Source organism: Micromesistius poutassou (genome assembly GCF_964030765.1).
Source record: "Micromesistius poutassou genome assembly, chromosome: 10".
Lineage (NCBI taxonomy): Eukaryota > Metazoa > Chordata > Actinopteri > Gadiformes > Gadidae > Micromesistius > Micromesistius poutassou.
This window is the reverse complement of record NC_140280.1, coordinates 5653971-5667540: the sequence shown is the minus strand read 5'-3', so window position 1 is coordinate 5667540 and position 13570 is coordinate 5653971. Positions and strand designations below refer to the sequence as shown.

Genomic DNA, 13570 nt, shown 5'->3' with positions numbered 1-13570 from the left:
GGAAACTATATTTTTAATATTAGTTAGGCCTATTTGTACTTGTTATATTTTTTTATAGACCTGGAAAAGGCAATATAATCAAAATGAAAACAAAATCTGTAACTACTGTAACTGTCATCAAGATTTTAACAATAATATTATTATGATTCCCACCATGTTCCAACTCTAACTTAGATTTTTCCTAAGCACATTTTTCCTCTACCTCTAAAGCAATATGTCTCTTGGTCTTTTGTGGTGAGTGTAGATGTGATGGAGGACCTGTACAACTACATCAACCCCCTGAACCAGCGCCACTCCCCCATGATCTCCAAGGACACGCTTGATATTGTGCTCGAAAACAAAGATGCAAGTGTTGTTGTTTTTTACCTCACAATCTGTTTCCTTCATGCATTATGATTCTAAAGACGTTCCCTCTTTCTCTCTCTGTCCACAGCGCCTCAACTCAGCCATCATATTTGACAGAGACTTCTCCTACAACTTCTTTGGCTTTAAGGTACGTTTTTATTATTATCGCTGAAACCAGCCAAAAAACAATTTAGCTTTTCTAATCATTACGGTAACTCAAAAATGCTAACCTCACTGTCTTGCTTCTAGACACTTGAGCGGTCCTATCTGCTGAGGATAAACGGCAAAGGTAAGCAAGGAATTGTTCCGTTGTATGTGGCCCCCAGGGAAAACATCTGTTGCTGCAGTCTGTTACTCTTCTGTTCATATCAACATCCCCCCCCCCCGGCTGTAGTGGCAGAGAGGCCCCAGCACATGCTGATGAGAGTGGCAGTGGGTGTCCACAAGAGGGACATCGACTCGGCCATCGAGACGTACAACCTGCTGTCAGAAAAGTGGTTCACCCACGCCTCCCCCACCCTGTTCAATGCTGGCACCAACAGGCCCCAGCTGTCCAGGTAGAGGCTCCCCAGACATATGTTAATATGTTAATGTCATGTTAATAGTTTGGGCTATTGGAGAAGCATATCAAATGCAGGTCAAACATCAATTCATCAATCATAACCATAGCTACTTTCCCTATGATTTTCCTATAGTTGTTTCTTGCTTGCCATGAAGGATGACAGCATTAATGGAATCTACGACACGCTGAAGAGCTGCGCCTTGATCTCCAAGTCAGCGGGGGGCATCGGTGTGGCCGTGAGCTGTATCCGGGCCACGGGCAGTTACATCGCCGGGGTCAGTCCACGACGCCAGACTAAACGCAGAGTATAGTGTACAATGGTCTTGAATACAAATCATTATCTCCAATCAATTCAACCTTGGTGTACTGGTGTTTTTGCTTTCCAGACAAATGGCAACTCCAACGGCTTGGTCCCGATGCTCCGTGTGTACAACCACACGGCCCGCTACGTCGACCAGGGAGGCAACCGGGTACACGCACACACAGCCTGGCTATCGGACTCCCAGCCTTAATGTTATGAGGTCGATCCCCGATGTCCGCAGGCTACCTGTGGGCATCTTTTGAGGAACATGCCTAGCCCCCACCTTGCTTATTATTGACTTATTGACTATTGATTTGAAATTGACGATTAAATATAGACTATTGATTTGAAGAAAGTGTTGATCTCCTCTGTGAAGGTGACTCAAATGTTCCGTTAATATCTTTGCTTTTGTTGGTTGGCTCCAGAGGCCGGGAGCCTTTGCCATGTATCTAGAGCCCTGGCATGCAGATGTGTTTGAGTTCCTGGAGCTGAAGAAGAACACCGGGAAGGAGGAGCAGCGGGCCAGGGACCTGTTCTACGGCATGTGGATACCAGACCTCTTCATGGAGCGTGTGGAGAGCAACCAGGTGGGTTCCACACGTTGTTACCATTATGCCTGATGGTTGATAGTCTAGCTTGTACATCATTTTTTCCCCTAGATATTTCTCGAACCTGGAGTCCAATGATGTAGTCTAAACTCTATATTGTTCTCCCTGTGTCTCAGGAGTGGTCCCTGATGTGTCCCAGCGACTGTCCCGGGCTGGACGAGTGTTGGGGGGAGGAGTTTGAGAAGCTCTACACCAGGTAACCAAGCATGATTGGTCTCACCACCCAAGCATCCACAAAGGACGGAGTCCAGAATGTCCCATGACCCCCTCCCCACCCTCTCTAACCCCCCGGTGTGTTCTCTCCTCAGCTACGAGAAGCAGGGCAAGGCCAAGCGCGTGGTGAAGGCCCAGCAGGTGTGGTACGCCATCATCGAGTCCCAGACGGAGACGGGCACGCCGTACATCCTCTACAAGGACGCCTGCAACAGGAAGAGCAACCAGCAGAACCTGGGCACCATCAAGTGCAGCAACCTGTGCACCGAGATCGTGGAGTACACCAGCAAGGACGAGGTGGGGGGCCTGACACCAGCACTGGCTCCATACTTTACACTTACACTACACTTTATACTTTACTACACCTCATTACTTTTTATTACTGATTACCACTGTCTTAGTTTCTCTTATTATTACTTACTTTATTTTATTATTATTATTATTATTATTCTGATCTATGCTGCTACTTATTTTTACATATTCAATTTTTACTTATCTTTATTTACTTTATCTTGTATTGTTGCTGCTATGTGGTGGTTGAGGAACCAAGCCGAAGAATTTGACTCTTTTGTACAATAAGATGTTATAAAAGTAATTCTGATTCTGATGTTGCAGGCTATGCATCTGAAATCGTTTGTAATAGGGTCATGTTGATTTTGTAAGCGGGTCATTGAGCATGGGTCTTTCTAGCTATACTTGACTGCATAACGTTCTGTAAGGTTGGTTGTTAAATGTTGGTGTGTATGTGTGTGTTCCTCAGATTTCCGTGTGTAACCTGGCCTCTATTGCTCTCAACATGTACGTGACTCCCGAGAGAACGTTTGACTTCAAACGGTTGGCGTACGTCACCAAAGTCATTGTGAAGAACCTCAACAAAATAATAGACATCAACTTCTATCCAGTGGTTGAGGTATTACTTGCTTTCATCTTTTTATACAGACTCGTTTTATGACCGGATGAATGGTGGTCGAGTCCCCATTAAAATCTTTTCCCCCTTCCTGCCTTTCTGAAGGCACTGAACTCTAACAAGCGCCACAGGCCTATCGGCATTGGTGTCCAGGGCTTGGCCGACGCCTTCATCCTCATGCGTTTCCCCTTCGAGAGCCCCGAGGCCCAGTTGCTCAACATCCAGATCTTTGAGACCATCTACCACGCTGCCCTGGAGTCCAGCTGTGAGCTGGCTGCTGTGCACGGCAGCTACCAGACCTATCCTGGCTCACCCGTCAGCAAGGGAGTGAGTACACTTTGTTTGATAATCACCGAGACATTATTTGCCACCTGATTAATAGCCATTGTTTTTTTCATTCTTTTTATGGGCATTAACTAGTTTGGTACATGTCTCAGCCATCTTGATTGCAATCAGGTTAAGCAGGTTTTTTAAATGCACACTAAGATGGCCATTTTGTCATTACTTGTCAGATCCTTCAGTATGACATGTGGGACAAAACTCCAACAGACTTGTGGGACTGGAAAGCCCTCAAGGAGAAGATTGCACAGTGAGTTCCTGGAGTGAAAGGCCCTTGCTTTCTAGCGGCTGTTGTTGCCCTGGCTGCATGGTTTCTTGAAGCCGTCAACGGTTAACGCAGGACATTATTTCTTTAGGCACGGGGTGAGAAACAGTCTGCTGCTGGCTCCCATGCCCACCGCCTCCACTGCCCAGATCCTGGGTAACAACGAGTCCATTGAGCCCTACACCAGCAACATCTACACCCGCAGGGTTCTGTCTGGGGAGTTCCAGGTTGGTAGCCTCCTGGACCGCCATCACCATTATGTTTCTCCTGTTGAAGTCATTTTCGAGAAACAATCATTGTCTCTGCAGAAACTATTGTATTGCTGGGCTGAATTGTATTGTAAGTTTTCGCAGAAAATGTATTTTGTAGGCTGGGGAAGTCTGGGGCCCGATCCCTGATAAGCGGTTTTGAAGATGTACTGAATCCTCTGTCGGTTTCTCCAACAGATGGTAAACCCCCACCTGCTGAAGGACCTGACGGAGAGATCGCTCTGGAACGACGACATGAAGAACCAGCTGATCGCTAACAATGGCTCGGTCCAGGTAATGAAGCGACCCACAATGCCCCTCCTCCTCTATATCCCATGTCGGACCCAGGCAAGGGGTTTAGGATGTGTTCTCAACAGTATCGGTTGAAATGGGGTTATGCGTTGAGGAAAACCTTCTCTGTACCGGTATCTCCTTCCACAGGGCATTGCGGGGATCCCCGAGGACCTGAAGCAGCTGTACAAGACGGTGTGGGAGATCTCCCAGAAGACTGTGCTCAAGATGGCGGCCGACCGCGGAGCCTTCATCGACCAGAGCCAGTCCCTCAACATCCACATCGCTCAGCCAAACTACGGCAAGCTGAGCAGCATGCACTTCTACGGCTGGAAGCTGGTAAGAAAGGGAAGGGGGAATCTCTGCTACACAGCCTCGATTAAAGTGATGGAGATGAAGTAGAGTGTAAAAAAAAAAATACTTAATTACTTTCACAGGGTCTGAAGACGGGGATGTACTACCTGAGGACCAAGCCGGCTGCCAACCCAATCCAGTTCACCCTGGACATGAAGAAGCTAAATGAGGCACTGGCTGACACAAGCGTCTCAGAGGAGGGCCAAACCCAGGACACACCTGTCAAAGTGGGTTTGAATGTCTAAGGGTTGGGATCCTGACCTCTGAACCCATCCCATCTTCATTCTACCATTCTCCATGAAATACTCTGGGTTTTATTGTTTTGTTTTATAAATGGTGAAGTCTGAAATGATTTTGTACTTTAAGCTAATGCATCACATTATTTATACATTTTCTGCTGCTCCAATATAATGTACATTTACAGCAGCTCTTTATATATCAACTGTAGTGGATCACAAATGGTTAATAATCTTCATGTCTGTATCTAAAATGTGTGAAAATTAAAGTGTTTGTACAAAATAAGTGGATCCTTTTACTTTAAACAAAAGTAATATTAAAAACATGACCTCAAACTAGGAAACTAAAGACGGTATTTATTTTAAATTGATGTTCCCTTAATTTGAGAAGAGCTATCATGTTTAACTAGTGAGGCAAGCATCCCCATAAACCAGTTAAGCTACCAACTTAAATGTTTACACAGTGCCTGATCATCGTCCAAATCATTCATTTTTAAATGCATAACATTTAACAAAGCTTTATAAAACTAAATCATCAAAATATCTATAGCTTTCAAGCCATCAATTTCCCATGACCGTATGTGCTAAATATCAAGTATCCCCAAGGTAGGAATTCACAGACCAAACTCTTTCATGTTCTTTCATGTATTCTAGTAGAACATGTATTCCACACCTGCAGCATTCCACAGTTGGAACCTAGACAGTTTGTGGGTGGATTGGTGCCATTAATGATACAATATAAACCTGGCAGCATCCAGTGTGTTGTTTCCGACCAGAGGGTTGGGGGGGGGCTGATGTAAAGAGCCCTGGGACGGCGGGGGATGCGGCACCCCGGGTGCCAAACTAACGAGCTAATGTGCTGGCGCTTGGCCTCCCGGGATTGGCATGTGTGAAGCAAGCTGAGACATGCACACATGCACCTACTGTAGCATAATACACATGCTGATAGAAACACACGCGCACAGACTGAAGGAAAACGGTGTTGAACAACCATTGAATCAAAACCTAGACAACGTTTATCTTCAATCGTTTTATTTTGAAAAGTAACAATCAAAATCTATTTGCTTGGATGCATTGCATTCGTCATGCTGTTTGGAATGGTCTATCGTAGTTAAAAGCGGTTATTTTTTCATTATAATCAGACACTAATGCCATCGCCGCCCTCATCTAAGGCCATCATGTAAGACGTGTCACACTCCGATTCGTATCATGCTAGCGTCGTCCTGACACGCCGTCCATAGACCCCTCTCCCTCCTGTGAACCGAAGCCAGTGTCCTGAGAGCTGCTGCTTCCGGTCGGAGAGGGAACCACCTTCACCTTCCCGGGTTTCCGGGAGTCCTCCCACCCGACCGTCTTCTTGGCTCCGTCCGCCTCCTGTTTCTTCTCCTTCCCCCCCTTGGACTCCGCCGGTTTCCCCTTCACTTCAATACTCATCCTTGCGCTCGACTCCTTAGCCTCCGATGCGTCCACTTTCTCCCCGCTGGGCTTTTCTCTCACCGTGTTGCCGTTCTTGTCTGTACTGTGTTCACTCTTTTTCTTCGTCTTTCCATCCTCCGTTTTCAAGTTCTCTCTCCATCTTTCCTCCTTGGCCTCGCCCCCTCCCACAGCCACAGCCACAACCACAGCCTCGCCTCCTGCCTTCTGACCCAAACTGGTTCCGTTCGTGTCCTCGGGGGTCACCTCCCCGGTGTTTGTACTGGCCGTGTTTTCAGCAATGTCCCCCGGCTCTGTTCCGTCTGCCGTCTCTTCCCTCTCATCTTCCGCCGGCCCCAGCCCGCGACCTTCCTCCATGTTAATGATGACACAGGCCGCCAAGGCCGCCACGGCCGCCGACTCCAACCCCTCCTCCGCCCCGCCTCCTGCACCACTCTCGGCGTTCTCCTCTGGCGGGGTCTTCTGCAGCGTCTCCTCCGTCACCCCCCCTCTGTCCCGGTTCTCCTCCTGCTCCTGGTGCGCGGCCTCCTCTTCCAGGCCGTGGTGTACCGTCACAGGAAGTGCTTTCTCCGTCTGGTCCTTGTTGAAGTCTTTAAAGTTGTTCTTGGCCCCCATGATGTATTTCCCCAGGATGGAGGAGCCTTCTCCGGGGGCGCCCTCCTTGCCGTTGAAGCCCTCCTTCACCAGCAGCTGCTGCACCACCTTCATCTCGCTGTGCAGCCTGCCCATCACTTTGCTCAGCGCCGTGATGCGGTTCCCGACGTCTGCGGAAAGAAAGACCAAGCAATCAGGATTTAATCTTAAAGTCATCGGGGAAGAAGTGTGCTCTATATCTAAAACAGGGACATCACCTAAGTACTGGTACTTAGCCACTTTATAATTTACACTTTACATGTTATAGTTTATAATTTATGTTGTTTATACCGCCTGTTTTGTTTGCCCTGTGTTTGTTCTGTTTGTTTTTACTTACTACTTTTGTTTTCATTAGAACTTTGTACTTTTATTGTATTGTATCTTATCCTGTGTTTTCCACTGCTACTGGGCTGTTGTAACAAAGGAATTCCCCCTCCGGGGATTAATAAAGTTGCTATCTATCCATCTATCAACAGAATCAAACGGAATTGCAACACAGATTCTGCATTTCATCCGCTCCTCCTTCCAGAATGACTTTGCATTGATCAAAGTGAAGACAGGGGAGTTTTGGACAGCATGTACCTTTCCTCTTGGTCTCCTCAAACTCCCTGCGGGCCGACTCTATGTAGCGCTGCACCAGAGCCCGGATCACCTGCTGCCTGTAGGAGATCTGCCTGTCCTCCGAGCCGTTCTCATTGGACTGCATAGGGGGATACTACACACCGCACACATGGATTATATTAACCCTTTTCTTTATAATTCTTATTATATTATATTATTATATTATAGATTATAGATTTCTAGAGCCACGGTAATGCGATGGAACTCACCATTGGGTCTAAAGGGGGATATTCTTTCTCCGAGCTTAAGTTACAACAGCAGCAGATCCGCCTGAAGATGGCCCTGTCACAGATCGAATCGTAGCAATTCATTGTAATGTCATTCATGAAGTGTGATTCGTTATTTGATCGAATAAAAATGATCACAGATGTACCTGATGAGGTAGAAGGTGGCCTTGGGGGAGGGGATGATGTTGAAGGGCACGGGCATGGTGAGGCCCTCCCTGAAGTAGCTGAGGTACAGCTTGGACCGGGCAAACTTCCACTCCACATCTGCATCGTCCTGCCAAGAAGGGAATATTGAGTGGGCTGTATCCGTACGGCTCACAGGAAGGTGATGAAAAGCTAATCTGATCCTTTGTGGTATGGTCGTTTCGGGCTAGGTATGACTCAGAGAGTGGTAAACGAGCTTGCGTTCTGGAGGTTGTTGGATGAAGCATCTCTCAAACACAGGTGAGAATTCTGTTTAAGTGGGCGGAATGGTAAATAAGCCATGCCTCCAGGTTTTAATTGACCCAGGTAAACCTTTGGTCTGTCTTGGCTTGGGCGGTGTGTTGTTTAACTTATCTACAAACTCATAAAACCTTATATTGTGTTTCCCACTAAGTGGAGAAGAAACCATTCATAATTGGTGTTAGCTTGAAACATGTCATCAGAAGAAGCATAGACTAAAATGATTGACATCAAAGGTGTGAACGCTGCAGCTGTGAAGACATAACCCTATTGGGCGTACCTCTATCTTCTGGAAGGAGTTGGTGATCATAGCAATAAGCATGTTCAGGAGGACGATGACGATGACCAGGGTGAAGATGCCGTACAGAACCCTGCCCACCAGCTCTGCCACCACATACTCCGGCATGTCCACATAGTCCTGGTTTGCCACACCGAACATGGTCCAGAAAAGGAAGCGGAAGGTCTCGTTGAACCTGCAGGAAGCGAGCCAAACTTAAATAGACAACCAAACAACTGAGACTGAAATGCAGGGACAGCACCGCCTCTGGTGACTTTAGTTATCTGTTTCAGTGGAATTTGCAATTTGTTTGATTCTTTTTTTACATTGCAAAGTACAATAAAACACATATAATCATCCTGAGGCTAATAGATGATGAAACAAAGGAGAAAGCAAGATGCAGTCACTGCATTGACTACAGATAAGCAGACTTAGGCAGTGAATCACTGGTTCGCCAGTATCATCGGCCAGAATCTGGATATGGTTTTCTGTGAAAAATGGCCTTACTTGCCGAGGCGCGGGGAGATGACGTAAGGAACGTAGATATTGTTCAGACCGCAGAGGAACGCTGTCCCAATGATCATCAGAATGAACATGAACCTAAAGACAAAAACAAAAACAATCGATTCCGCTATATAACTTCTGTAATACTGCATTGGATCGATTATTACAGGGATGAATGGCAGTTTACAACTGTAACTCTGCACATAGCGAGGAGGAACCCGGGATCGCTCTGGCAACCGTTCCAGTTGGTGTGCGACCTGCTAACCGGCCCTATCGTTGTGTCTATTGTTTTCGTCCTGTGAGGTCGGCACCTCATCATGTCATCAATCATCTTCCCGATGGAGATCTGCAGCGTTCCCAGGGACTCCTGGGCCGGCAGGATGTAGGCCAGCCGGGTGAAGCTCAGCATGCTGGTCACCGCAAACAGGACCTCTGCGATCAGCTGGGGGTCCTCCTGGTGCCACTGGTCCCGCACTGTCACACAGTGTCACACAGTGTCACACACACACACACACACACACACACACACACACACACACACACACACACACACACACACACAATATTAGTATTACAAACACACACCAAAGAAACAGCATCACTATCGTCATCGTTTTTATTATTACAGCAACAATTGTGGTCTCTAATAATAATGGCTATGGAGGGTTCAACTCCCAGCAGAACATCTCTCAATTTGACTTCCAGTGGCCTTCCTGTTATTGTATTTGAGCAAGACGCCAAACCCCTCACTGGTTCTAAATATTTTACATTAAGAACAATACTTTTTAGTCATTCAGATACATGTCATCGATGGTCATGTAGGGATTAGGCATCTCGTTCGGGAACTCAGAACCTTTCAACTGAACCCGGGTTGCTGCGATCAGGACTAAGCCTTAACCCGGTGAGCCACCAGGGCGGCCCTTAAACTTTATTCTGAATATGAGCATTACCCCGTACCGGTCTGGGTGAAGTATACGCAGTCTGCGCTGCCGCTGAGGTCCATGCAGTGGAAGTGACCCTTGAGCATGATGAGCACCCTGAGGGCGAAGGAGGCCAGGTACATGCTCAGCACCATCATGTCCAGGCAGTTCCACCAGTCCAGGAAGTAGCTCCGCAGCCCCTCGATCCACACCTCTTTGCACTCGTACCAGAAGAACCCTGGGGAACCGCCACAAGGACAGGACTTTTAGTACATTTGCTTTGGCAGTGATAATGTGTGTGCTGCCGTTACGTCAGAATTTTTTTTTTCTGAAATGAATGCAGTACCAATCTCATTGTATGTAACGACACCGTTTTTTCCTGTGTCAGCAAAATAAAATGCTTTCTATGCAAATAAATGAATATGTTAATGAATGCAGAAGGAGAGAGAGCGAGAGCTAGACAGCGAGATGGAGAGGCAGCCAAGTGGGTTGAAGAGCACCATGAGGCCTTCGAACAACAAGTCTCAGCAGCAGACATGAGCTGCGCGAGGAAGGGAAACAGAGAAGTAGACCAAAAGTGAGCATTGCGTGAGGATTAACTTTGATGATCCACAGTGCAATAGTCCGTGACACGGATATAGAAAAATATTTGAGGTCAGGAAGTGAAACTGCAAAGAGTCGTAAGTGACTGGTTCTTCATTGTTATGCAAGGTTATTTGTAAGGTTATACACAACGTACAAATTGGTGTTAAAATTCAACATTGTAAAATGCTTCTGCTGTTTGTAAAAATGGTTCTTTGATAGAGGCCTATTTGGCCTTAAAATATTTTAACTGTACTTGTAAAATGTGTGTTGTATTCAATGTAAAATATTTGTGTTTCAGTCGGTGGTGATTAGTTTTCCCTAAATGTCTGTTTTGTTTGAAGGACGGGAACCCTCGTCCTTTCGGCTAAGGGAGAGTGAGAGTGAGTGAGAGAGAGAGAGAGAGAGAGAGTGCGAGTGAGTGAGTGAGAGTGAGTGAGTGAGAGTGAGAGAGAAAGAGAGAGAGAGCGTGATAGAGAGAGCGCGAGTAAGTGAGTGAGTGAGTGAGTGAGAGAAAAAGAGTGAGCGAGTGAGAGTGAGAGTGAGTGAGCGAGTGAGAGAAAGAGAAAAAGAGAGTGAGAGAGTGTGAATGAGTGAGTGAGTGAGCGAGCGAGTGAGAGAGAGAGCAAGAGAAAGAGAGCGAGTCAGAGAGAGAGAGAGAGCCGTAGAGATACCGAGACAGAGAGGATGGGGTGAGAGAGGGAGGTCGACGGACACAGAGTGAGGGAGAAACAGAGAGACGACCCACCGACGACCCACACCATGTGGAAGGAGCTGTGCAGGATGTTCTGCTGGCGGGAGGCGAACACGTCGCGGTACAGCTCCATGGTGATGGACTCCCCCAGCAGCGTGATCAGGAACCACAGGTAGGAGGCCGAGTGCAGCAGGAACTTGATGACCGGGATCTTCAGCGTCTTTCCCAGCTGGAGGAACGGAGAAACGACGCGCTGCGTTGGGGCTCCGTTCTCCAGTCGGGCCGCACAGCTCAAGGCCCCTGATCTGATCTTTAACCTTCGTCTTACACACAGACTGATGTGGAATATTTCCCGGTACGTCCGTCTGTCTGTCTGTCTGTCTGTCTGTCTGTCTGTCTGTCTGTACAGTATGTATGGATGTCAATTATGGCCCCCATCTCACTCCTGATCATCCCTGGAAGGAGGGATCCCTCACTCTGCGTTCCTTCTCAAGATTTCTTCCTTGCTAATTAAGCAGGTTTTTTCTTGCCCTCTAGGGGGCTAAGGTCAGGGGCCGTGTCATAAATATGTGGCCTGTTAAGGCCTTTGAGACTGTACCGGAGATTAAGGGCTATACAAATGAATTACTGGAGTACTAGAGTAATGACCACATAGGAGTAGGGTTTCACCTTTGACTTGGGGGCGATCCAGTAGATGAGGCAGAGTAAGGGCATGGTGACAAAGATGGTGATGGACACCAGCAGCTTCCAGGCGGTCCGGCTGCCCCGCCAGCCCGCCAGGTTACCACACCAGATGGAAGACAGCACCTGCTGGCAGATGGGGTGGGCCACAAACTACACACACACACACATACACACACACACAACAAACACACATGAAGGACAGCGAAATCAAGTGTTTGTCGACCACAAACAGTCCAGTGATGTCCAATGATGAAGAGAGGACAGCCGTTCAGAAGACAGTGGGGGTGAAGATGGGGTGGGGATGACGTAAACAAACGCTCCACCTGCTTCTGGTTGTAGTTGACGGCCAGCCGCAGGCGGGAGAGGTTGGGGATCCCCTCCTCAAAGGCCTGCTCGTCCTGGGGGTCCGAGCAGTCCTCCCCGGCGCTGTTGAGGATGGTGGTGACCTCGCTCTGGTTGCGACACATGCCCAGAAGCTCCACCGCAAACTCCTGGCACAGCTCCTCCAGCGCCAGGTACTGCGGCTGAGACACACACACCATTGCTAGTTCGATCCCCCCCGCTTCTCCTAGCGAGGAGTGCCGAGGTGTCCCTGAGCAAGACGCCTCACCCTGACTGCTCCTGATGAGTTGGTTGTCGCCTCGTATGTTTGACTTCGCCGTCGGCGTGTGAATGTGTGTATGAATGGCTGAATGTGGGGCAGTATTTGTAAAGCGCTTTGAGTGGCCACTGGTTAGACAAGCGCTGTATAAATGCAGTCCATTTCCCATTTACCTTGAACTCGGGCTCCTTCTTGGACAGCTTGCGGAGCTCCTTGCTGAGGCCGAAGGCGGTGAGCATGGCGTCCTCCGAGGTGACGGACAGGTAGGCGCGGCTGGCGATGCCGCGGTACGTGTTGATGCGCGACAGGGAGAACTTGAGCAGGTCGTACTGCCGGCCGTTGCGGCACTCCAGGCAGGCGCAGGAGATCTTGTGCGGCCAGGGGATCTCGTGGCCCTTCTGCGTCAGCATGCTGACGATCTCGTACAGGTCCTTCTGGCAGGCCAGGGTCAGCGGCGTCACTCCCGGGGCGAACTGCGAGTTGTCAATGGAGTGGTCGAAGATGGCCTGGGAGAAGGAGTGCACGTCCATCTTGTTGCCCTTCTCCTGGTCCAGGCGGTCCAGCAGCCGCTTGACCACGCGGGGCTGGTTGGTGTCCACGGCGACCAGCAGCGCCTCGTGGATCTGCCTGAAGTTGAACTTGACCCCGTGGATGAGGGCGTCCATCACGCCCTCGTTGCCCAGGCGGATGGACAGGTTGAGGGCCTCGCGCCACAGCCGGTCCTCCGATTCGTCCAGCTGCCGGATGATGCCGTCGCCGGTGTTCAGCAGGCTGCTCACCATCTCCCCCTTCCCCTCCTGGATCGCCGTGATGAGCGCCGGGGGGAACTGCATCTTCTTGTTCACGATCTCCCGCCATTGCTCCGGCTGCAGGCGGGGGAACACCGGTCACAGGTTCGGGAAGTCGGGGATGGAATCTTTTTTTATTTCGCAGCACAAAATGTACAATCATTCTGCCTAACCATATTTATATAGACACGTTATATTCAGGTCGGAAAAAAAATGAAACAGAAATAAATGATAATGTTCTAATCTTGAAAATAGTCGATGCAAATAACAAAAGAAATGTGCAAATAATAAACCATGTACTGTATTCAAAGTATGCTTCATGTAGAAAATAAGTTTCTGTCTTACCGTGAGGTTTTCCATCACTTTTTCAACAAAATAATAACGGTGATCAAATAGCAGACTCTCAAGGAGAAAACAGCATCACAATCCTGGGAGCAATCCCACCCTGAGGGTTTGAAGGTCGCCCCTGTCAGAAGGAGCGGCGGTACGAGA

General features: G+C 48.3%; 2 protein-coding genes across 2 annotated transcripts in view; one reads left to right on the top strand and one right to left on the bottom strand.

Annotated features, from left to right (window-relative positions):
* Positions 1 to 4836, top strand: part of LOC311354938 (ribonucleoside-diphosphate reductase large subunit-like) — a 6204-nt gene extending 1368 nt beyond the window's left edge. The window contains exons 4-19 of the mRNA XM_084474802.1: positions 245 to 345; positions 434 to 493; positions 595 to 634; positions 740 to 902; positions 1041 to 1182; positions 1294 to 1377; positions 1634 to 1795; positions 1933 to 2012; positions 2125 to 2326; positions 2790 to 2939; positions 3042 to 3263; positions 3449 to 3525; positions 3632 to 3767; positions 3987 to 4082; positions 4230 to 4418; positions 4517 to 4836. Of these exons, the coding sequence (XP_084330928.1) occupies positions 245 to 345; positions 434 to 493; positions 595 to 634; positions 740 to 902; positions 1041 to 1182; positions 1294 to 1377; positions 1634 to 1795; positions 1933 to 2012; positions 2125 to 2326; positions 2790 to 2939; positions 3042 to 3263; positions 3449 to 3525; positions 3632 to 3767; positions 3987 to 4082; positions 4230 to 4418; positions 4517 to 4678 (2066 nt within the window). The 3' untranslated portion in view covers positions 4679 to 4836. The remainder of the gene's footprint in view (positions 1 to 244; positions 346 to 433; positions 494 to 594; positions 635 to 739; positions 903 to 1040; positions 1183 to 1293; positions 1378 to 1633; positions 1796 to 1932; positions 2013 to 2124; positions 2327 to 2789; positions 2940 to 3041; positions 3264 to 3448; positions 3526 to 3631; positions 3768 to 3986; positions 4083 to 4229; positions 4419 to 4516) is intronic.
* Positions 4837 to 5881: 1045 nt separating this feature from the next.
* Positions 5882 to 13438, bottom strand: LOC311353885 (short transient receptor potential channel 2-like; the record flags this gene model as incomplete). Its single annotated transcript, XM_084473685.1, has 13 exons — positions 5882 to 6867; positions 7319 to 7436; positions 7567 to 7639; positions 7731 to 7858; positions 8309 to 8501; positions 8813 to 8905; positions 9121 to 9283; positions 9767 to 9967; positions 11060 to 11234; positions 11675 to 11839; positions 12013 to 12213; positions 12464 to 13156; positions 13424 to 13438. The coding sequence occupies 13 exons, from the start codon at positions 13436 to 13438 to the stop codon at positions 5882 to 5884; spliced, it is 3204 nt and encodes a 1067-aa protein (XP_084329811.1).
* Positions 13439 to 13570: the final 132 nt, after the last annotated feature.